This window comes from Acartia tonsa, chromosome 9 (genome assembly GCF_053477335.1).
Source record: "Acartia tonsa isolate MP-2025a chromosome 9, ASM5347733v1, whole genome shotgun sequence".
Taxonomy (NCBI): Eukaryota; Metazoa; Arthropoda; class Copepoda; order Calanoida; family Acartiidae; genus Acartia; species Acartia tonsa.
In genome coordinates, this window is record NC_137268.1 from 6412492 (window position 1) to 6438034 (window position 25543).

The window sequence follows — 25543 nt, forward strand, 5'->3', positions numbered from 1 at the left end:
CTAACCACTGAACTGATCGGGCTCTCCTTAACCGGGTAGCTTCTCATAGGTCCCGGGAAGGTTTATTTAACTATTTTGGGGGAGAGTACCACCACTCTCCAAAGAGAAATCACAAAAAATCTATTTATTTTTACCTCTATTTTTACTATAGAGACTTGAACGCAACATAGCAAGGGTCCTAGAGACTTGAAAGCAACATAGATAGGTATCGTATTATTTTTAAAAAACACATTTAAAGTGCTACTAGATTCCTCTAGGGGCGTAGCTGCTAGTAGTCAATTAAGCTGCGTTGCCTTTAATTTTACCTTATCGCCATAGGAATGTGTTGACAAGTTTTTAAATCTTTTATGTATTTCCAATGTGGCTTCGAAACCAATAAATATCCCCTGGGTTAGAAGCAGTTCCCAGCCATACTAAAAAATCATGTATAGCATAGTAATTCAGATAATTTTTCTTTTTCTGAGAAAACTAATTTTAATCTTGTATTTTGTTAATTTTTAATATCCGCGGAAAGCTGCCTATATAATGCGATGCGATAATGAACTATTCTATTGGACAAAATTAAGAAAACTTTGTTTTTAAACCGGACTAACTATTAAAATATATAAATGAATGTATTATGTCTATTAAATGATAAACAGAGAAATATATTTATCATGTCCATATGCAATAGGGTGGGTCGATTTTGGACATTTTTTGTCTGAGGCCAAAGCGGGGATCTGCACTCAATTTATATAGATATAATACACCTCTGGATGATTTAAAATTTATCCTAAGTCTTAAAACCGCTGACGACCAGACATTCAATTGTATAGCTATTTGTAAATAGGAGTCAAAAATTTATTGAATCAGAATTATGGCTTCATGGTGCTCCCTGGAAATGCCTTGAGGAGCTGAGTCAGGAACTTTTGTCCGTTTGAAAAAATCTCGTTCCTAGCCTGAGAAAATCTAAATAACCTCTACAAATTGGACAATTCTCAATAAACCTTAAATTTTTTTGTTTTTTTTAGTGATTTTTAAGGCTAGGAACGAGATATTTGGAAACGGACAAAAGTTCCTGATTCAGCTCCTCAAGGCCTTTCCAGGGAGCACCATGAAGCCATAGTTCTGATTCAAAAAAAATTTTGAATGTCGTCTTTGCATACTAATAAGTAATGAATTATATTTTTAAGTGGTCGTGTTCTAAAACTCAATTTTTTAAAATTCTTTTTCGGTCAGAAATGTTTTTAAGGTTAATTTTATCTGTTGCATATCCCCGCTTTGTCTAATTCCGATATGAACCCACCCTAATATGCAATGAGAGTAATAGCCTTTTATAGTATTCACAAAATGTAGTAAAAATTATCTATTTTCATATTTAATTCAATTTTATTTTAAAAATTTTAATGATATAAACATTTGTAGAGCGCTTCTTATCAAATATTATTTATTTTATTATTAGGTAATTAATTAGTACCTTGTATTTTTAAACTTAAATCAATATCTAGTTAGCCTTTCATATGCAATTTTAAATAACAAGTAAAAGTAAGCAAGATATTTTTAATAAATTGAAGGCTCTCATATTTTCAGGGAAGGTTCATAATTATTTTTAAGGATAGTAACTCCACCCCCCCTCCTTACTTAAAACATAATGTTCTCGTTTACATTAAGTAAAGAAATTTATATTCATTGGTAGGACTGGCTAGTTAAATTAATTTGCCTTTGAGCAATATGTGTAGAATCAGCTTATTTCTATTATCCAAAAAGACAAATATTTGCTATTTTCATAACATATATTTTGTTTGAAACGTATAAACACCTAGAGTAAATAGCCTTGTAATAAATCAAACAGATAACACTTTCATCAAAAATATAACATAACTCATTTTATTATATACATACAAATTAGGATAAATAGATAGATAGTAGGATAGATAAATGGATATATGGATAGATAGATAAATAGTTAAATGAATAATTAGATAATACTTTCAACAAAAATATAACATAACTCATTTTATTATATACATACAAATTAGGATCAATAGATAGATATATGTATTTATAGATAGATAGATATATAGATGGATAGATAGATAGATATGTAGATGGATAGATAGATTGTTTGAATAAATAATTAGATAACACTTTTTAAAAAAATACAACATAACTCATTTTATCATATTCATACAAATTAGGATAAATAGATAGATAGTTGGATAGATAAATGGACATATGGATAGATAGGTAAATAATGAAATAAATAATTAGATCACACCTTCCTAAAAAATATATCATAACTCATTATACAAATTAGGATAAATAGATAGATAGATAGATATATAGATTGATGGAAAGATAAATTGACAAATAAATAGACAAATGGATTAATGGTACTGTTATTTAGATAGCATGTACCATGCATATAGATAGGATAGATAAAAAGGGATCATGGAAAGAAAACAAAGTCATTCCTAATTAGGACAGAAGTCACTGGAAATTGATCTAAGGAAGGCTACTTATGTCCTTCATCTAACAAAATCTAACTTAAGGGAGGTGACTTATGTCCTTTGTCTGACAAATTCTTACATTAGGAAGGCTGCTTATGTCCTTCATCTTGCAAAACATAGCAAATTCTTGCAAAACATAGCAAATTCTTGGAAAACTTAGCTTTTCTGTCCTTCACATAGCTAATTCTTGCAAAACATAGCAAATTCTTACAAAACATAGCAAATTCTTGCAAAACATTGCAAATTCTTACAAAACATAGCATATTCTTGCAAAACATAGCAAATTCTTACAAAACATAGCAAATTCTTGCATAACATAGCAAATTCTTGGAAAACTTAGCTTTTCTGTCCTTCACATAGCTAATTCTTGCAAAACATAGCAAATTCTTACAAAACATAGCAAATTCTTGCAAAACATAGCAAATTCTTGCAAAACATAGCAAATTCTTACAAAACATAGCAAATTCTTGCAAAACATAGCAAATTCTTACAAAACATAGCTAATTCTTGCAAAACATAGCAAATTCTTGCAAAACATAGCAAATTCTTGCAAAACATAGCAAATTCTTACAAAACATAGCACATTCTTGCAAAACATAGCAAATTCTTGCAAAACATAGCAAATTCTTGCAAAACATAGCAAATTCTTAGAAAACTTAGCTTTTCTGTCCTTCACATAGCTAATTCTTGCAAAACATAGCAAATTCTTGCAAAACATTGCAAATTCTTACAAAACATAGCAAATTCTTGGAAAACTTAGCTTTTCTGTCCTTCACATAGCTAATTCTTGCAAAACATAGCAAATTCTTACAAAACATAGCAAATTCTTGCAAAACATAGCAAATTCTTACAAAACATAGCAAATTCTTGCAAAACATAGCAAATTATTACAAAACATAGCAAATTCTTGCAAAACATAGCAAATTATTACAAAACATAGCAAATTCTTGCAAAACATAGCAAATTCTTGGAAAACTTAGCTTTTCTGTCCTTCACATAGCTAATTCTTGCAAAACATAGCAAATTCTTACAAAACATAGCAAATTCTTGCAAAACATAGCAAATTCTTACAAAACATAGCTAATTCTTGCAAAACATAGCAAATTCTTGCAAAACATAGCAAATTCTTGCAAAACATAGCAAATTCTTACAAAACATAGCACATTCTTGCAAAACATAGCAAATTCTTGCAAAACATAGCAAATTCTTGCAAAACATAGCAAATTCTTAGAAAACTTAGCTTTTCTGTCCTTCACATAGCTAATTCTTGCAAAACATAGCAAATTCTTGCAAAACATTGCAAATTCTTACAAAACATAGCAAATTCTTGGAAAACTTAGCTTTTCTGTCCTTCACATAGCTAATTCTTGCAAAACATAGCAAATTCTTACAAAACATAGCAAATTCTTGCAAAACATAGCAAATTCTTACAAAACATAGCAAATTCTTGCAAAACATAGCAAATTATTACAAAACATAGCAAATTCTTGCAAAACATAGCATATTCTTACAAAACATAGCAAATTCTTGCAAAACATAGCAAATTCTTACAAAACATAGCAAATTCTTGCAAAACATAGCAAATTATTACAAAACATAGCAAATTCTTGCAAAACATAGCAAATTATTACAAAACATAGCAAATTCTTGCAAAACATAGCAAATTCTTGGAAAACTTAGCTTTTCTGTCCTTCACATAGCTAATTCTTGCAAAACATAGCAAATTCTTACAAAATATAACAAATTCTTGCAAAACATAGCAAATTCTTGCAAAACATAGCAAATTCTCACAAAACATAGCAAATTCTTACAAAACATAGCAAATTCTTGCAAAACATAGCAAATTCTTGCAAAACATAGCAAATTCTTACAAAACATAGCAAATTCTTGCAAAACATAGCAAATTCTTGCAAAACATAGCAAATTCTTGCAAAACATAGCAAATTCTTGCAAAACATAGCAAATTCTTACAAAACATAGCAAATTCTTGCAAAACATAGCAAATTCTTGCAAAACATAGCAAATTCTTGCAAAACATAGCAAATTCTTGCAAAACATTGCAAATTCTTACAAAACATAGCAAATTCTTGCAAAACATAGCAAATTCTTACAAAACATAGCAAATTCTTGCAAAACATAGCAAATTCTTACAAAACATAGCAAATTCTTGCAAAAGAATGCAAATTCTTACAAAACATAGCAAATTCTTGCAAAACTTAGCTAATTCTTGCAAAAAATAGCAAATTCTTGCAACACATAGCAAATTCTTACAAAACATATCAAATTCTTGCAAAACATAGCAAATTCTTACAAAACATAGCAAATTCTTGCAAAACATTGCAAATTCTTACAAAACATAGCAAATTCTTGCAAAACATAGCAAATTCTTGCAAAACATAGCAAATTCTTGGAAAACTTAGCTTTTCTGTCCTTCACATAGCTAATTCTTGCAAAACATAGCAAATTCTTACAAAACATAGCAAATTCTTGCAAAACATAGCAAATTCTTACAAAACATAGCAAATTCTTACAAAACATTGCAAATTCTTACAAAACATAGCAAATTCTTTCAAACATAGCAAATTCTTACAAAACATAGCAAATTCTTGCAAAACATAGCAAATTCTTACAAAACATAGCAAATTCTTGAAAAACTTAGCTTTTCTGTCCTTCACATAGCTAATTCTTGCAAAACATAGCAAATTCTTACAAAACATAGCAAATTATTGCAAAACATTGCAAATTCTTACAAAACATAGCAAATTCTTGCAAAACATAGCAAATTCTTACAAAACATAGCAAATTCTTGCAAAACATAGCAAATTCTTGCAAAACATAGCAAATTCTTAGAAAACTTAGCTTTTCTGTCCTTCACATAGCTAATTCTTGCAAAACATAGCAAATTCTTGCAAAATATAGCAAATTCTTGAAAACTTAGCAAATTCTTGCAAAACATAGCTAATTCTTGCAAAACATAGCAAATTCTTACAAAACATAGCAAATTCTTGCAAAACATAGCAAATTCTTACAAAACATAGCAAATTCTTACAAAACATTGCAAATTCTTACAAAACATAGCAAATTCTTTCAAACATAGCAAATTCTTACAAAACATAGCAAATTCTTGCAAAACATAGCAAATTCTTACAAAACATAGCAAATTCTTGAAAAACTTAGCTTTTCTGTCCTTCACATAGCTAATTCTTGCAAAACATAGCAAATTCTTACAAAACATAGCAAATTCTTGCAAAACATAGCAAATTCTTGTAAAACATAGAAAATTCTTGCAAAACATAGCAAATTCTTGCAAAACATAGCAAATTCTTGCAAAACATAGCAAATTCTTGGAAAACTTAGCTTTTCTGTCCTTCACATAGCTAATTCTTGCAAAACATAGCAAATTCTTGCAAAATATAGCAAATTCTTGAAAACTTAGCTTTTCTGTCCTTCACATAGCTAATTCTTGCAAAACATAGCAAATTCTTACAAAACATAGCAAATTCTTGCAAAACATTGCAAATTCTTACAAAACATAGCAAATTCTTGCAAAACATAGCAAATTCTTGCAAAACATAGCAAATTCTTGGAAAACTTAGCTTTTCTGTCCTTCACATAGCTAATTCTTGCAAAACATAGCAAATTCTTACAAAACATAGCAAATTCTTGCAAAACATTGCAAATTCTTACAAAACATAGCAAATTCTTGCAAAACATAGCAAATTCTTGCAAAACATTGCAAATTCTTACAAAACATAGCAAATTCTTACAAAACATTGCAAATTCTTACAAAACATAGCAAATTCTTTCAAACATAGCAAATTCTTACAAAACATAGCAAATTCTTGCAAAACATAGCAAATTCTTACAAAACATAGCAAATTCGTGAAAAACTTAGCTTTTCTGTCCTTCACATAGCTAATTCTTGCAAAACATAGCAAATTCTTACAAAACATAGCAAATTCTTGCAAAACATAGCAAATTCTTACAAAACATAGCAAATTCTTGCAAAACATAGCAAATTCTTACAAAACATAGCAAATTCTTGCAAAACATTGCAAATTCTTACAAAACATAGCAAATTCTTGCAAAACTTAGCTAATTCTTGCAAAAAATAGCAAATTCTTGCAATACATAGCAAATTCTTACAAAACATATCAAATTCTTGCAAAACATAGCAAATTCTTACAAAACATAGCAAATTCTTGCAAAACATTGCAAATTCTTACAAAACATAGCAAATTCTTGCAAAACATAGCTAATTCTTGCAAAAAATAGCAAATTCTTGCAAAACATTGCAAATTCTTACAAAACATAGCAAATTCTTGCAAAACATAGCAAATTCTTGCAAAACATAGCAAATTCTTGCAAAACATAGCAAATTCTTACAAAACATAGCAATTTCTTGCAAAAAATAGCAAATTTATACAATGAGGGTCCCAAACTCAAAAACAAATTTTCAGCGCGATCCGACCACCGGTTCTTGAGATATGGTGACCTGGTGTCCTTGGTATCGACTGTAAGATTTGGGAAATGGTTCGAATCCTTAGTAAATTTAGTCCAAAAGTCCAAAAATAATTTGACACTTAGTCAAATTTTTGAAGAAAAAATACCCAGGTGACACCAAGCGTACCTACTGAGAGGACACCAGGTCAAAAATATTCTAAGTGTCAAAGAATTTTTGGACTTAGCCATATTTACTAAGGATTCGAACCATTTCCCAAATCTTACCATCGGTACCAAGGACACCAGGTCACCATATCTTAAGAACCGGTGGTCGGATCGCGCTGAAAATTTGTTTTTGAGTTTGGGACCCTCATTGTATGAATTTGCTAGGTTTTGCAAGAATTTGCTATGTTTTATAATAATTTGCTATGTTTTGCAAGAATTTGCTATGTGAAGGACAGAAAAGCTAAGTTTTCCAAGAATTTGCTATGTTTTGCAAGAATTAGCTATGTTTTGCAAGAATTAGCTATGTTTTGCAAGAATTTGCTAAGTTTTTAAAGAATTTGCTATGTTTTGCAAGAATTTGCTATGTTTTGTAAGAATTTGCAATGTTTTGCAAGAATTTGCTATGTTTTGTAAGAATTTGCTATGTTTTGTAAGAATTTGCTATGTTTTGCAAGAATTTGCTATGTTTTGTAAGAATTTGCTATGTTTTGCAAGAATTTGCTATGTTTTGTAAGAATTTGCTATGTTTTGCAAGAATTAGCTATATGAAGGACAGAAAAGCTAAGTTTTCCAAGAATTTGCTATGTTTTGCAAGAATTTGCTATGTTTTGCAAGAATTTGCTATGTTTTGCAAGAATTTGCTATGTTTTGTAAGAATTTGCTATGTTTTGCAAGAATTTGCTATGTTTTGCAAGAATTTGCTATGTTTTGCAAGAATTTGCTATGTTTTGCAAGAATTTGCTATGTTTTGTAAGAATTTGCTATGTTTTGCAAGAATTTGCTATGTTTTGCAAGAATTTGCTATGTTTTGTAAGAATTTGCTATGTTTTGTGAGAATTTGCTATGTTTTGCAAGAATTTGCTATGTTTTGCAAGAATTTGCTATGTTTTGTAAGAATTTGCTATGTTTTGCAAGAATTAGCTATGTTTTGCAAGAATTTGCTATGTTTTGTAAGAATTTGCTATGTTTTGCAAGAATTTGCTATGTTTTGCAAGAATTTGCTATGTTTTGCAAGAATTAGCTATGTTTTGTAAGAATTTGCTATGTTTTGCAAGAATTTGCTATGTTTTGTAAGAATTTGCTATGTTTTGCAAGAATTTGCTATGTTTTGCAAGAATTAGCTATGTTTTGTAAAAATTTGCTATGTTTTGTAAGAATTTGCAATGTTTTGCAAGAATTTTCTATGTTTTACAAGAATTTGCTATGTTTTGCAAGAATTTGCTATGTTTTGTAAGAATTTGCTATGTTTTGCAAGAATTTGCTATGTTTTGCAAGAATTAGCTATGTTTTGTAAGAATTTGCTATGTTTTGCAAGAATTTGCTATGTTTTGTAAGAATTTGCTATGTTTTGTAAGAATTTGCTATGTGAAGGACAGAAAAGCTAAGTTTTCCAAGAATTTGCTATGTTTTGCAAGAATTTGCTATGTTTTGCAAGAATTTGCTATGTTTTGCAAGAATTTGCTATGTTTTGTAAGAATTTGCTATGTTTTGCAAGAATTTGCTATGTTTTGCAAGAATTTGCTATGTTTTGCAAGAATTTGCTATGTTTTGCAAGAATTTGCTATGTTTTGTAAGAATTTGCTATGTTTTGCAAGAATTTGCTATGTTTTGCAAGAATTTGCTATGTTTTGTAAGAATTTGCTATGTTTTGTGAGAATTTGCTATGTTTTGCAAGAATTTGCTATGTTTTGCAAGAATTTGCTATGTTTTGTAAGAATTTGCTATGTTTTGCAAGAATTAGCTATGTTTTGCAAGAATTTGCTATGTTTTGTAAGAATTTGCTATGTTTTGCAAGAATTTGCTATGTTTTGCAAGAATTTGCTATGTTTTGCAAGAATTAGCTATGTTTTGTAAGAATTTGCTATGTTTTGCAAGAATTTGCTATGTTTTGTAAGAATTTGCTATGTTTTGCAAGAATTTGCTATGTTTTGCAAGAATTAGCTATGTTTTGTAAAAATTTGCTATGTTTTGTAAGAATTTGCAATGTTTTGCAAGAATTTGCTATGTTTTACAAGAATTTGCTATGTTTTGCAAGAATTTGCTATGTTTTGTAAGAATTTGCTATGTTTTGCAAGAATTTGCTATGTTTTGCAAGAATTAGCTATGTTTTGTAAGAATTTGCTATGTTTTGCAAGAATTTGCTATGTTTTGTAAGAATTTGCTATGTTTTGTAAGAATTTGCTATGTGAAGGACAGAAAAGCTAAGTTTTCCAAGAATTTGCTATGTTTTGCAAGAATTTGCTATGTTTTGCAAGAATTAGCTATGTTTTGCAAGAATTTTCTATGTTTTGTAAGAATTTGCTATGTTTTGCAAGAATTTGCTATGTTTTGTAAGAATTTGCTATGTTTTGCAAGAATTTGCTATGTTTTGTAAGAATTTGCTATGTTTTGCAAGAATTTGCTATGTTTTGTAAGAATTTGCTATGTTTTGCAAGAATTAGCTATGTGAAGGACAGAAAAGCTAAGTTTTCCAAGAATTTGCTATGTTTTGCAAGAATTTGCTATGTTTTGCAAGAATTTGCTATGTTTTGCAAGAATTTGCTATGTTTTGTAAGAATTTGCTATGTTTTGCAAGAATTTGCTATGTTTTGCAAGAATTTGCTATGTTTTGCAAGAATTTGCTATGTTTTGCAAGAATTTGCTATGTTTTGTAAGAATTTGCTATGTTTTGCAAGAATTTGCTATGTTTTGTAAGAATTTGCTATGTTTTGCAAGAATTTGCTATGTTTTGTAAGAATTTGCTATGTTTTGCAAGAATTTGCTATGTTTTGTAAGAATTTGCTATGTTTTGCAAGAATTAGCTATGTGAAGGACAGAAAAGCTAAGTTTTCCAATATTTTGCTATGTTTTGCAAGAATTTGCTATGTTTTGCAAGAATTTGCTATGTTTTGCAAGAATTTGCTATGTTTTGTAAGAATTTGCTATGTTTTGCAAGAATTTGCTATGTTTTGCAAGAATTTGCTATGTTTTGCAAGAATTTGCTATGTTTTGCAAGAATTTGCTATGTTTTGTAAGAATTTGCTATGTTTTGCAAGAATTTGCTATGTTTTGCAAGAATTTGCTATGTTTTGCAAGAATTTGCTATGTTTTGCAAGAATTTGCTATGTTTTGCAAGAATTTGCTATGTTTTGCAAGAATTTGCTATGTGAAGGACAGAAAAGCTAAGTTTTCCAATATTTTGCTATGTGATAGACCAAAAACCAATTTTATGCAAGATTTTGCTATGTGAAGGATCAAAAAGCTAGGTTTTGTGAGGTGAAGGGAGGCTACTTATGTCCTCAATCTTGCAAAATCTTTGTTAAGGGAGGCATGTTATGCCCTTCATCTAACAAATTCTCACAAGAGGAAAGCTACTTATGTCCTCCCTAGGAAGGTGACTTCTGTCCTAATTTAGGAATGACTTTGTTTTCTTTCCATGATCCATAAAAAGAATTATAGATAGACAGATAGATACATAAATATGTATATAGAGAAATTATATTTAGATAGATTTCTAGATATTGTTTTTGCTTGTTTCTTTTATTGAGATTTGATTTTGCAGATATTGTCATTCTTGTTTTAATAATACTACATATCCTATCAAATAAAGTAGTAAGTTTTTTTTTTGTCTGAAGCTTAAGATTTTCATAACTATTAAATCGATTGAATTCTCTATTCTATGGAAACTTGACAGAGGTACATTTTAAGATTTAAGTCTTGGGATAAGTTTTGAAATTTTTTCTGCGCCTCCATATTCAGACAAATACAGAGCCCCTAAATGCTAGTGGCGCAGCCGCTAGTCGCAAAATATCATTAACCCATTAATAAATAAATGAAATTTAATTTATTATTAAGCTTGAATCAAAGTCAATATCTAGTTGTACAGTCTCGCCATTATATAAAAGCTACAATATAATATGTTTACACATTCAAGCTACATATATTGGGAGAGATAGACAGAGAGCGATAGAGAGAGAAAGAGAGAGGGAGATAGAGAGAGATTGAGAGAGAGAGAGAGAGAGAGAGAGAGAGAGAGAGAGAGAGAGAGAGAGAGAATGAGTAAGAGAAAGAGAGAAAGAGAGAAAGAGAGAGTTAAGGAAATTTATAAATAATTTGAGAAACAAAAAGTTACGTTACAAAATGATTAGTAACAGCCAAAAATTCATTTTATGTTAGAATTAGAATACGGTAGTTCCTAAATTGTGTAAAAAAACTTAACTTCAATTTTTACCTTTAATTTAGCGTTCAGATATATTTTTAAAATAAATAAAGAAATTAAGGCAAAATATACAGAAAATTCTTTTATTTTTACGTATTTAAATGAAAACATCATTAAAAACAGATGAAATTATAAAATTTAGCTATTTTACTTCTTTTGTTATTTTGAAGGGACAACCTATCCGTCTCTCTTTATGAGCGAATTTGACTACATATACATAAACAGATACAAAGATACAGACTTATCCCCCCCACCACCCCCCTTCATCGAATTAGAGAAATTAAAAAGGGGGGGGCATGTCTACAACACCCCCCCCCTTCCCCCGTCAAAATTAGACAGTCATAGATCAGCCGATCTTTAGTCTCTGAAAGTTGAATTCAGTTGATTTATCGGAGTGTCGCGACATAATAATTATCAATGCGGAGTTTATGTCAATGTTAGACGGAGTCATGTTATATTGACAATTTACGGAGTGATTTATTATTCTAATCTAATATGTGATTCCAGTGATCAGTGAAATTTTTAATATTTAGTCAGGTTGGTAATTCATAATCAAATATATTTTGTTATTCTTATGTAAACAAGGATGACAACATCCATAAAAGCGCTAAAATAGTAGGTCATTAAAACTTATAAAGTGTCAGAACTGAATAATCAGAATATAAATGTATAAAGTCGAAACAAATTGTAAGTAAATTTGTTGAAAAACTGTTTGATACAGGATAAAGGTTATGGACATTTTTACATTTTTAGGACTTGATCATAGAGATACCTTTGGTAGCGATTATAGAGTTGCTACGCTTTCTAAATTGTACCTAACTACTACAGGGATCACCATGCAAAGTTTGAAATCAATAGGACAATTCTAACATGCCTATATTAATAAAAAAGCTATCCGTCTTGGACGTACGGACGTACGTACGGACAGACCGACCCTAATTATAGAAAAGCTTCATTTTAAAAAGTAACAAGATACTTGTCTGTCTATCTGTGTTTACCAATACCAAAGGTTCTTAACCATATATGGTTTTTCGTTTTTTTTTTTAACTTTTGGTACCAGTATAATTTACTCTCCAACGTATTTCCCTTCCATGAAATTTTTCTTCTTTTTCCGCCGATTAAAAACCGGTTCTAAATCATTTAAGAAATTTTTTTTTTACAAAAACAAATGGTTTGAAATTTAATTCTCCGTTTTTATTGGCCTAATCGCTTGTTTGTGCTAGTTCGAAAACAACAAATCAAAATTCATTACAAGCACCATAAGTTTTAAGCCAACAAAGTAAAGAAGGTGGTTATAAAACTTTGGGTACAAGTATAATTTTCAGTCAAATGACCCCTCCCTCCTTGGTGTAAACTTATTCTTTATTTAGTATTGAGATATATTGTTACTAGCGGCTACGCCCCCTAGAAGCCTCTAGGGGCACTTAAGTTAGGGGGGGGGGGAAGTCGACCTCATCCCATTTTAAATTTGAGTTTCAAAAGAATAAATTAAATATTTTTGGGAAATAGTTTAAAACCTTCCCAGGACCTATAAGAAGCTTTACTGTAAAGGAAAACAATATCGGTTCAGTGGTTAGCGAGATCCTTCGGGACAGACAAAAAAAGCTTACTACTTTATATAATAGGATTAGCGACTGTGCCCCTAGCATCTAAATGAAATAGACTAAAACCATCACAGAACCTACGTGAAGCATATTTCTGGTTTAATTTGCTTCGCCCTAGCACCAAATCAATCGTAGAATCATTAAATTGTTATTTCTAATCTAATCTATTTAAGAAATAGTTATTTATGCCTCGTATTATAGACAGCTTTCTGCGGATTTTAAAATGTTAGACAAAGTCCCGGGCTAACAAAACTTTAGCTTTGATTAATATTCATTTTTTGCTATACCCGATTTTTCAGTATGGTTAAGAATCAGTTCTAATATTAATAGGTTATAAAGCCATACTGGATTTTAAGCTATTCAAATATTAATTGTCCTTTATAAAAAAAAATTCATAGTATAATTTTGATTTTATTTTTCAATAACTGTTGATATTTTATTTAGATGTTAGATTTGGGTTGAGATGAAGTTACTAGAACTGATTTGGATACTTTTCATTCAAGGTGAGTTTTTTTGTCTATAGATTAATTTGTAATATCATTGTACACGATTTTCTTAAATTCAACATTTAACATTTAAAAAAATGATCAATACAGTGGTTTTGCCTATAGTCTCAAGTTACTGGTCTAGAGACAACGTTGTAGAGCCCCTCCTCACACTTTTCAAAACAAAGTATGCTAAATTAAGGGGTGAAATTAGTTAGAAATTCTATAACAAACGGTGAAATGACACAAAAAATAAGAAGCTGAAAGTCCTCCATTCCCCCCCCCCTCTCAGAAAGGATATCTGACTGTTAATAAAAATTTTAGTACATATTTAAAAGAATTCTAAGAAAAACAATAATTCCTTCTACAAATCTATTAAAAGATAATTTGGAAAAAAAACTAATCCTGTTTGAAATTGAACTGTAGGACAGCTGCAGTCCTTAGTGAAAAAAAAGACAAAGGGTATTTGACTTCAAGGTTTCTATAGCCGCAGATTTATTAATTGCCTTTTAGCATTACATCTTTAACAAAACAAAAATTTTGTAAAACGATATAAGTGCAGCAACACTCTAATTAGATGTTATTTTGAAAGATATGGCCAACATTTAAAAAAATCATTTTACTTTATTCTAACTTTAATAGAATCCTCAAAGCCTTTTCTTTCTGGGGGAGTAAATAAACGCATTCCCCCCTCTCACTTTCACACTTTTTCGACTACTAATAAAGCTAAAAGCTTAAAGATTGCTATGTATTGTTGATTCCTTTTTAGAATTGCTGACCATAACATTTAAACATTGTCCAAGTTATTTTTTAGGCTCATTTATTTAGCGTCCTTTGTTTTGGGTACTTTTTATTAAAAAGCTAAAAGAATTTTAGCGGCTGCGGCTGTCTGACCTTGTTTGTTTGAACCGTATGCTGCTTGTCCACAACCTACTGTGGCTGCGGCTGTCTGACATTATTTGTTTGAACCGTATGCTGCTTGTCCACAACCTACTGTGGCTGCGGCTGTCTGACCTTGTTTGTTTGAACCGTATGCTGCTTGTCCACAACCTACTGTGGCTGCGGCTGTCTGGCCTTGTTTGTTTGAGCCGTATGCTGCTTGTCCAAAACCTACTGTGGCTGCGGCTGTCTGACCTTGTTTGTTTGAACCGTATGCTGCTTGTCCACAACCTACTGTAGCTGCGGCTGCGGCTGTCTGACCTTGTTTGTTTGAACCGTATGCTGCTTGTCCACAACCTACTGTGGCTGCGGCTGTCTGACCTTGTTTGTTTGAACCCTATGCTGCTTGTCCACAACCTACTGTGGCTGTGGCTGCGGCTGTCTGACCTTGTTTGTTTGAACCGTATGATGCTTGTCCACAACCTACTTCTTATAATCTCAGATCTGAGAGTTGCTGCAATATTGAGAAAAAATGAAATACTTTTAAAATAAAATACATTAATTGATGGACCGAAAGCCCTCAACCAATTCTAAGATTCCATGTAAATTGTGAATCGAACACAGGCACAGAATTTATTATTACTTCATATTTAATATCCTTTGCATGCTTAATCAAAATAGAATGTTTATCGATATTATTACTTGGATGTTACACCAGATTTTCATGTACTCTAATACAGTCATACTAACACCTTGCTAATTAAAACTCCGCCTCCCTCTTACTAGATAAACAAATCAACAATAAATAAGGTTATAATTAGCAACATATTTGACTAATATTCCCAAAATAATTTAAACGGAATATTATTTTTTAGCTGTTTTGTATACACAACATCTAATCTTTAAATTATGTTTGTTTAAGTCAAATGAGTTATGAGGGGGCGATCCCATTTCATATTTTTCTAAAGCATAAAAAACTTTTTGCCCAAGTGCAATTGTAGTTAGATTTCCTTGGGAGAAAAAATCAAATTTATAGAATAATATTTTATGAATGTTGTCATCCTTGTTGAAGTTAATCACTCTTTTCATTATTCAAATCCTCGCCCAATCCATTATAAGATTAGATTACAATTGTTTTTACAATATTTGTTAGCAGATTTTTTTGCGGTGCAATTGCGCGATTTTTTTGTTCACTAAGCGCATTTACTCTATAACAGTGTATATTTTCTGTGCGGTAGTCCATTTTAGCAAGTTAATTAAATTGCATTTTTTTACTTTAGTCTAGGGGGTGAAAAAGAATATAAAAATGGCTTAAAATCACTCCAATCCTTTTTTTTAAATTTAACAGTCTAAAACCATCCCAGAAGCTATGAAAGGCTGACCTAAAATTAAACCTTAATCTGTTAAGTCGTTATCAAGGTCTTTCGATATTAAAAAAAATATTCGATTATTTTATGTTTTTTTCACCAAAATATAATTTTTTATTCAGAAAAGTATTTCTATGGCTTGATTTTTTAAAAAGATTTTTAAGCAGTTATCTTTGCTTAATGCTTTTAATTATTTCGCGCATTTACGTGCAATGCCAAATTTTTTAGTCCTAACAAACCTTGTAATAAAGTAACAGGATGTCTATGTGTTTGTCTCTTTGTAGCAAAGGATCTCGCTGACCGCTGAACCGATCGGGTTCTCCTTAACAGGGTAGCTTCTCATAGGTCCCGGGAAAGTTTACAACTATTTTGGGGGAGGGTATTATCTCCCTCCCCAGAGAGATCGACAAAAATAAAATAAAAACGCCGCCCTACGGACATTTTTGCCATCAGCTAAAAACATAACTAACACCATCTATCGGCGAAAACATATTTATGGTAAATAGCGGATTTAAATAGTTGTGATCTAGTTCTCAAGCAAGCAACACATAATTAGTTTGACCGCTATAATCCTATTCATGTGAATTACAGTTAAACTAGTAGGGTGACACAAAATTTTTATTTCTAAAAAAATGGCCAAGAAAGTTGATGTCGAGGTAGTGAAAGATGTATTGAAGAAAATAGGAAGAGAAAAGTGTGAAGTCGATGTTAATAACAACAAAGCACTTTTAAACTACCTATTTATTGTTTGCCAGCACATAATTTCCACTAGTGGATCAGAGTGGAAAACTGTTGGCAAAGATGGCAAATGCACAAATCTGAAGGATGATGTGAAGACTGCTAAGGCTGAGGCTAAAGAAGCGTTGAATACGGCAGATTACTCATTGCAACGTAATCTTAAGGGCAACTTTATACTTACTAGCCCGCCTAATGTTGAAAAAGGATGGAAAAGTCTCTTTGAACCCCATGATGAACAGGACACAAGAACTCTGACAGATAGGACATTAGATCTTGTCCATGAGTGCTATGGAGTCAGAATTCCTGAATCTGACATAACAGCAGTACATGAACTAAAAAACAACTCAGTCCTGCTAAAAATTTGGAACAGAAAAAATGGGTCACCCTATTTTGATTTGGTTTCCGCTGTCAAAAGAGGAGGAGTAAAGAAGTCAGATATACCGAAAAATGGAGGCGGGGCTCTGCGTGGGGAGGGGGTCAAGAATGAGGGGTATGGGGACCAGAAGGAGGGGGAGGGGGACAAGAAGGAGGGGGAGGATATGACCAAGAAATGTGACTCTTCACATCCTGGGACGAAGGTAAAGTCATCCATTCCCAGACAAAGGTTCTTCATAAACTTCCAGCTAACTAAAAATCGTTATAAGATTTTAGGTCATATCAAATTTCTAAAGAAAAAAGGATCCATTCACAAATTTGACACAAACCAAAATGGAGACATTAACATGACTGTCAAAGAAGGCGAAAAACCCGTTTGGCTAACTTACTATCCCAAAAGTGAAAATTCGTTTACTTACACCATAAGTGATATCGACAGCTATCTGCCTAATCATGTTGGTGTTAAATCTGATACAAAGCCAAAATATGTGAAAAAGAATTAAATTGATTCTAAATTTAAAAATCATTCTCTGATATCAAATCTAATATATGTCTAAACTAACGTCACCACTCTACACTTTATCTCTATTGTATGTCACTAATCTCTTACTATATGATAATCAAGTTTACTATTTTGGGGTTTAATAGTATAACTTATAAAATTAATTTTCCAAACTGGCACTTTTTAATTGTAAAATTTAAACTTATCTGTTATTATAGGGCTTTGATGATGATATAGATTTAATTTCAAGTAATGGTCAGAATGAGCTTGTATTGAATAGTGATTTTGGGCATAGTTGTAAGTATGTTGATCAAAATGAATTTAAATCGCTAGTTAGTAATAAAAGTGAAATTTTTTCCGTTTTAAGCTTAAATATTCGCAGTATTTCAAATAAATCAAATGATCTTAGAGACTTGATAGAGGAATCCAAAAACAAAGACTTTAATTTCTCTTGTTTATGTGTCCAAGAGACGTGGGGAATCAAAAATCAAGATTTAGTCTGTCTAAATAATTATAATCTAATCTCAAAAGATAGGGAAGTAAAGAGGGGAGGGGGTTTGGCTATTTATTTATCTAACTTAAAAAACTATGAAATTATCAAAGAATTCTCGTGCTTTAATGACAATTTTGAATCTTTAATAATTAAAGTTTACATTTCAAGAAACAAGTTTAAGATAATCGCAAATATTTATAGAATACCTAATAGCAATATACAATTTTTTTCTGATTGGCTTAATACAACTCTAACTTCTCTCAAAATTATGAATGCAGAAGAAATAATTCTTTGCTCTGACTTAAATATTAATCTGCTTAAATATAATGAACATTCTCCAACCAACGACTTTTTAAATATGTTAATCTCTCATTCTTTTTTACCAGTTATTACATTACCTAGCAGAATTACACCAACAAGTGCCACTTTGATGGATAACATTTTTACAAATAAAAGGATGGATAATTACAATGCCGGACTTATTTACTCAAGTCTATCTGACCATCTCCCAATATTTTACTTAAATGTTAGTAATCCTAAGCAAAACAAAGATTCTTTTATACAAAAAAGATATATGTCTAATGAAAATACTGAAATATTTAAGCAATCCTTATCCTCTTTTGATTGGTCTGACATAACTACAGATTGTAATCCAGAGAGTGCTTTTGAAAACTTTTCTAATGTTATCAATGAAAACTTTGAAAAATGTTTCCCTTTTAAAACTATAAAACCCAACAAAAGAGTTATCCCCCAAAATCCCTGGATGTCACCAGCTTTATTAAACCTAAGAAAGAAAAAAGAAATGTTATTAAGACAAAAATTTAAGGATAAAACCGTTGATAGCAATAGAAAATTTGTCATTGCAAATAATATTTATAAATCTGCAGTTAGGAAAGCCAAAAAAGAGTATTATTTTTCTAAATTCAATGAATTTTCGTCTAACATGAAAAAAACTTGGTCTACAATTAATCAACTTATTAACAAGAATAAAAAAACGCATTCTATCCCAAATCTTTTTACTGATGATAACAGATCTTATGAAAACTTTCAAGATATTTGTGAAGGTTTTAACAATTTTTTTATTAATGTTGGTCCCAGCCTAGCAGATGAAATTCCATTTTGCGAAAATGATTTTAATGACTACCTTGGGGTTCCAGTCAATGAAAATTTTGTCTTTCAAAAAATCACCCCTCAAATAATTTTTTCTACTCTCAATAAGCTAAAACCTAAACTAAGTTGTGGACCTGACAATATTTCTACTAAACTTTTAAAAGAAATTATGCCAAGTATTATAGATCCTGTTGTTCACCTATTTAATCTTTCATCTAAACATGGCTTTGTTCCAAACAATTATAAATGCGCTAAAATTTTGCCAATCTTTAAATCAGGAAGGAATAATTCATTTGATAACTATAGACCTATTAGTATATTAAATGCCTTTTCTAAACTACTGGAAAAAATAGTTGCCTGTCAAATGTTTAAATACTTAAATAAGTTCAATATTCTTTATAAACATCAGTATGGATTTAGACCCAAGCACAACACAACACAGCCCTTAATTCAATTATTGAATAAAATATACCAAGGTCTTGATTCTCAAACACCAGAATACACACTGGGGTGCTTCATTGACTTAAAAAAGGCATTTGATACTTGCAATGTCCAAATTCTTTTAACCAAGCTAAACCATTATGGTTTTAAAGGTTTATCAAATAAATGGTTTCATTCTTATTTAAATAATCGTTCTCAATATGTAGAAATTAATGGTGTCAAATCATCTATTCAAAACATAACCCATGGAGTCCCACAGGGTAGTGTTCTGGGTCCTATACTGTTTTTATTATATATAAATGACTTGCCAAATGCAATTGATATATTTTCTTCACTTTTTGCTGATGACACAATTTTTGCACACAGTGATAGCAATTTAAAAAGATTAGAGGAAAGGGTTAATATTGAACTAGAAAAAGCTAAACTTTGGTTTCAAGCAAATAAACTTTCACTTAATGTTGCCAAAACTAAGTTTATGGTTTTTAGAACCAAAAAAATGCAGTGTGTCCAAGATTCTCTAGTCATAAAAATTGGTGGTGAAAAGATTGAAAGAATTGGAAATGATTGTAGTATTAAATCTTTAAAATTTGTAGGTGTTCATCTAGATGAGTTTATAACGTGGGAACACCATATAAACTCAGTTATTAACAAAGTATCTAGTGCTAATTTTGTATTAAATCAATTGAAAAAGTTTGCACCAACTAAAATTCGTAAATCTATATATAATTCCCTTGTAAAATCGCACTTGGAATTTTCTATTATAACATGGGGTAATGCTAAATGTGAGGGAATGAGTAGATTATTATTAAAACAAAAGCAATCTGTGAGATATGTCGCTAATGCAAAGTACAATGCTCATGTAGATCCATTACTTGAAAAACTTGATTTACTTAAACTTGAAGATATTATGACTGTTAACATAGGTAGCTTTGTAAAAAGTTTCCTTGCAGGACAAATGCCAGACTCATTCAATAATATTTTTGAACCAATGTTATCCAACAGAGTAATGAAATTAAAAGTACCTTTACCTAAACATAAAGCTCTAGAAACTTTTCCTAATGTTTGCTTTGTTAAAATATGGAACAACCTAGACACTGCTATAAGGTGTGCTGAAACTAAAAATTCCACTAAAAATCTCATCAAAAAGAAAGCTTTAGATAAATATAAGAGTTTTAATTGTAATAAGCAAAAATGTTTTGTCTGTAAAAATAATTAAAATTTGCCTTAATTTACTATCAAAATTTGAATTTCTCTAACCCCATTGTATCATAGTGTAAATAGCATCATTAATACCTTACTATTTATTTATACTATTTAAACCTATTTATATGTTATATGTATATATCCAATTTAATTATCTGATTAAAATTTCTATGTAGCTAGAAACATTAAAAAATCATTTAAATATGCTTGTCTTAAATCGGTACTTCCAGCTTTTGCAACGGCCAACCCAGGTTATGAAAGTACCAAACTATGCATAAAATTTTGTAAATATGTGTAAGAAATATTATTATCATTTTGTATGCTTATGTTGAAATACATCTATCTAAATAGATTAAAAAGAAACATTTTTACGTGTCTCTAGAGGCCTCTAGGGGCGTAGCCGCTAGTCTGCATATAAAGGGAAAGGATGTCTGAATGTAGCTTCATATCTCACAAACCGCTGGACTGATTCGGTTCTTTTTTTTCTGTGAATCTTATGTTCTGGGGTGGTTTAAATATATTTGGGATGGATAACTCAACCCTGCTAAACAAAAGAATACCTAGCCTCTAGTATATTTTTCTTATATGATTCTTAACACTTTAACTTTTACAATTCAGTTAAAGCTGCCAGTTTATATTTTTAACAAATTGCTAAAATAAAGGAGAAGTATTTTGTAAGGTGTGAGTTCAATACCGCTCAAGTATCACATTGAAAAATGCAAATTTTAGTAAGGCTTCGAATTTATTAATTTCGAATAAAAACCTAGTTCTGAGCCACACTGAAAACTAATGTAAATAAAGAAATATTCTACGAATAATAAAATAAAAATAATAATTATCAATTTAATACCAGTTTTGTAATCCCGAGCATTCGACTCATTAATTTTTCATTTTACTATTCGCAGAAACTGCCAATAATAAAATGCTATAACTAACTAGAATCTCAAAATCTCAAATCTATTTACTTTTATGTCTTTTTTAAATATATTAAATACTGTGCAGATATTAAAGTTAATTAATAGAGGGGTCATTGACAATATGTAACTCTACCGACTTTCAAATGGGTCTTTGAATATCAGCCAATAGCGTCGGAAATATAAACACAGTCAAGTCGCTACAAAAGAGGAAAAAACTATTTGCAAAGGTCCCATCCACTTGAGGGCCAGGAAGTTGTCTGGGTAATACATCTATACTTATACATTTATTATGCATATATGATAATATGCAGAAGTGTATGCACACAGTATTTTGTAACGCGTCACTTGACTTGTTCAAAATGTCCAAATATTTTTAAATGACATGATTTGCGTGCAATTTTTAGTCTTTCAAAATGGGATAGACCTCCCCCCAGCCCTATAATCGAAGACAAAGAAAGTCCCTAAAAAAATCAGCTTGTTACGTCTTATGAACAAGGGATTATCCATCTCTTTTTCCTCACTTTCCCACTTCTCCCCTCCTTATTCCTTATTCATATGACTTCATTGAAGGACTTTCTTCGTCTTCCCTTTAATCATGCTTATATAAAAAGCAACAGGATGTCTATCTGTGTGTCCGTCTGTAGCAAAGGATCTCGCAAACTGCTGAACTGATATATTTTCTTTACAGTGAAGTTTCTTTTAGACCTTCTCCCACCAAAATTCGTAGCGAGACAAAATGTCTCAAAAATCAGCCATGTGACGTCATAAAAAAGGGATTATCCATCTATTTTTTAGGGATTTTCATTTCCACTTCTCCTCTCATCTTCCTCATCTTTATGACATCACTTGACTGATTTTTGAGACACTTTCCCCTACTACTAAAATTCCAACTAATTTTTCAATTTTGACCATTTTCGTAGCGGGGTAAAATGCATCTCCATATTTATGAAACAAAACGATAGATTTGAAACTAGGTATAAGTTTCATGGATCTACAGGGATAAAATAAAACATTTTCTACATTCCCAATGATGATACATAAAATAATCTATTCTGTAGATTATAATTAGTTGGTGAAACGTTTGGACACTCAACAAAAGTCCCAAAAAATTGTTGAGCTAACGAATAAGAAAATTTTTGGAAAAGATCTTGCATTTGTCTTTTTGTCTATCAGGCGTTATTTCACATAAAAAGAATCTGCAATTTCTTTATATTTTTAAAATTTACTACCTTTAACTAGTTTTGGGTTCATTAACCTAATTTAAAAAAATACATGCAAAATATTTTAGATTGTCATATTTTTGCATTATTCTATAAATCTAATATTTATTACACTAATACCAGGGTTCAGTAAAATCAATTGATAGTAAAACATGTCGGATAAATCTTTTAAAAATCAGCTATAAGAAGATCAGTTCATGAAAATTAAAATATTTGTTTTTTTATTCTTCAGAAAACTGTGCTCTGCTTTAAATAATAGTGCAAGTGCAATTATATTAACTAGCAGATGTTAAATCTGAAAAAAATAGCCTTTACCCATCACGAGACCTGTGTTAATCCTACCTTAAATATAGAACCCGATCGGTTCCGTAGTTATTGAGATATTAAGCTTCAGATACAAAAAGTTTTACAAATAGGATAAGAAGATTTAATCTACATTTTTGTTTTCAAGAGGATCACGGACGATTGGACAGACTTAATTTATAGAAATGTTTCGCTACAAAAATGGGTGTAACATTATTTTCTCTTTTATTGATGGAACATTAACATTTATGTACATCTATATTTGCATACATGCAAATATGTATAAACAAGGATGGCAAAATTCATAAAAGCGAAGCTCAGAAACGTAAGACAAACGATCATTAACACTCGTAGAGTGTCTAAACTGAAAATTCAGAATATAAATGTATAAGAATGAACAAATTTGTAAATAAATTTGTTGCAAAACTGCTTACATAAGGATATTTTTAAGGATATACTTACAATTTTAGAAATTAATTATAGAGATGCCTCGTTTATAACACTGTACTTTGTTGTCCTAGGAATCAGAATTCCAAAAATTAGATTAATCGGATAATTACATCACATTAAAATTTGTTGGTAAAAAAGTTAAAAAAATCAACATGTTTTAAATGGACGTATGGACTGATTATAGAGTTGTTACGCTTTCTAAATCGATCATATCTACTAGAGAAATCACCTTGCAAAGTTTGAATTTGATAGGACAATTTTAACATGCCTAAAATAACGAAAAAAAATATCCGTTCCAGACGGACGGGCCGACCCTAAGAAAAGCTTTGCGTTTAAAAAGTTATTAGAGTTAGAAAAAACTTTGAATTTGAAAAATATCTAAAATAAAGGTTTATTTTCTAGGGCATAAACAAGTTTATAAAACAAAATTAATATTCTACTTTATAAGCGTTATTAATCGTCTTTCTGCTTTTAAATAATATTGGTCTAATGTGAATTACACTGGTACCTAAGTTAAGTTTATGAATGCGTTATTTTATTTCTTGACTCAAAACTGCATTAAATTTAGACTGCTTGGTTGTGAACTTGTAGTTTCCAAACTTTCAATCAATATTTTAATCTACAAATGGGTAATTTTGTTTAACATCATGGGGAATGTACATTAATTTATTGGTCATTGTCTTATCCCTAAAGAACCTTGAAGATCCTTATACACCCTGTGCTAAAATTCAGGGATCTAAAGGGATAAGACTATGGCAGATAAACTGAAATCAGCCCAAATGCTGATACACAAAATTACCCTTTCCACACATTAAAATTAGTGGTTGAAACGTTTGGACACTCAACTTAATGGTCCAACCAATCCAAATTCAGGTCCCCAAAGTTGTTAAGTCTACGAATAAGAAAACGTTATTATAAGACTTTGGGGACTAGTGTAATAAACCGGCCAATGTCCTCTCCCTACCTGGTTAAAACCAGAATGTGTTGTAGTAATGTATTAAGTAATTATAATCGTGACAGGAAAAGCTAAATTTACAAAATAAGAATTATAAAGATAGATACATAGTAACATTGTTGAGGTGTTAAAATGGTTATTTATCGCTTCGTATTATAGACAGTTGTTAAAATAAGGTAAAGTAAAACCCAAGGTTAAAAATCACGGCAATATTTTTTTTAATGTTTTGAAAATGTATTGAGAGAGAAAAATCTTCGAACTGTAAATCATTGAGAAAAAAAATCCTCCAATCAAAACATCCAGAAATGTTTTTTACTAATCTTTCTAGTACTCCGTGTAAAAATGAAAAATTATAAGATTAAAACCAGAGTACTTGTTGTTTAAGCATTTTACTAAATACATTATAAGATTTTTTTATATTTGCTCAATAATAGTAAAAAGTTCTTTATTTTTTAAAAAATGTTGTTTACTGTGCTAAATAATATATTGCAATCTATGTATCTAACTATTTTCTTATTATCTATCTATCTATTTCTATGGGGCACATATTTGCCCCCTTAGTGTCAAAGACCACCTTTAATTACATTTTTTTCAATCCTTTCACTTTTTTTGCCAGGGCATGTTTTACATGCCGAAAATTGGGACACAAAACCGCCAATGTTTTAAAAACCTTTTTAGCTGTTCATTTTTAACCTTTTTTATTAAAAATTTTGTGTTATGTTCTTTACTGTTAAACAAAATTGCCCCTTGTGTCAAATATAATCTTTTTTGATTCAAAAGAAATAATCATTTTCTGAAATTTCGTCAGATAGTAGGCCAAGACATTCTCCTAATTCATACTGTTATTGGTATATTTTTTTTCAAAAAAAAGTTTTTCTCAGGCACTAACTAACGTCTTGACAAATAATGAAAGTGAATTAATAATCTATAATACGAAGTAGCTTGATGTCTGTCCATCCCTTAAGATCTCGGTAACCACTGAACCAATTGGATTCTACTCTTCAGAGAATTTACCTACTGGTCCTGTGTTGGTTTTAGGCTATTTTCTTTGGGGATGGGACACCCACAACCCCCCAAAAAGCAAAAAAATACCCCCCCCCCTTTTTTGGTTTATGGGGAAGTTAGTAAACACATAAAACTGCTGGC

General features: G+C 30.6%; 2 protein-coding genes across 3 annotated transcripts in view; one reads left to right on the plus strand and one right to left on the minus strand.

The window, feature by feature from the left end:
• LOC145328087 (uncharacterized) overlaps window positions 1-25543 on the minus strand; it is a 633740-nt gene that overhangs the window by 419361 nt on the left and 188836 nt on the right. The gene's annotated exons all lie outside the window — the stretch shown is intronic.
• LOC145328083 (uncharacterized) overlaps window positions 11583-25543 on the plus strand; it is a 46397-nt gene continuing 32436 nt past the window's right edge. Inside the window, exons 1-2 of the mRNA XM_080171646.1 lie at window positions 11583-11892; window positions 13404-13462. Coding sequence (XP_080027772.1) covers window positions 13423-13462 — 40 coding nt within the window. The 5' untranslated portion in view covers window positions 11583-11892; window positions 13404-13422. The remainder of the gene's footprint in view (window positions 11893-13403; window positions 13463-25543) is intronic.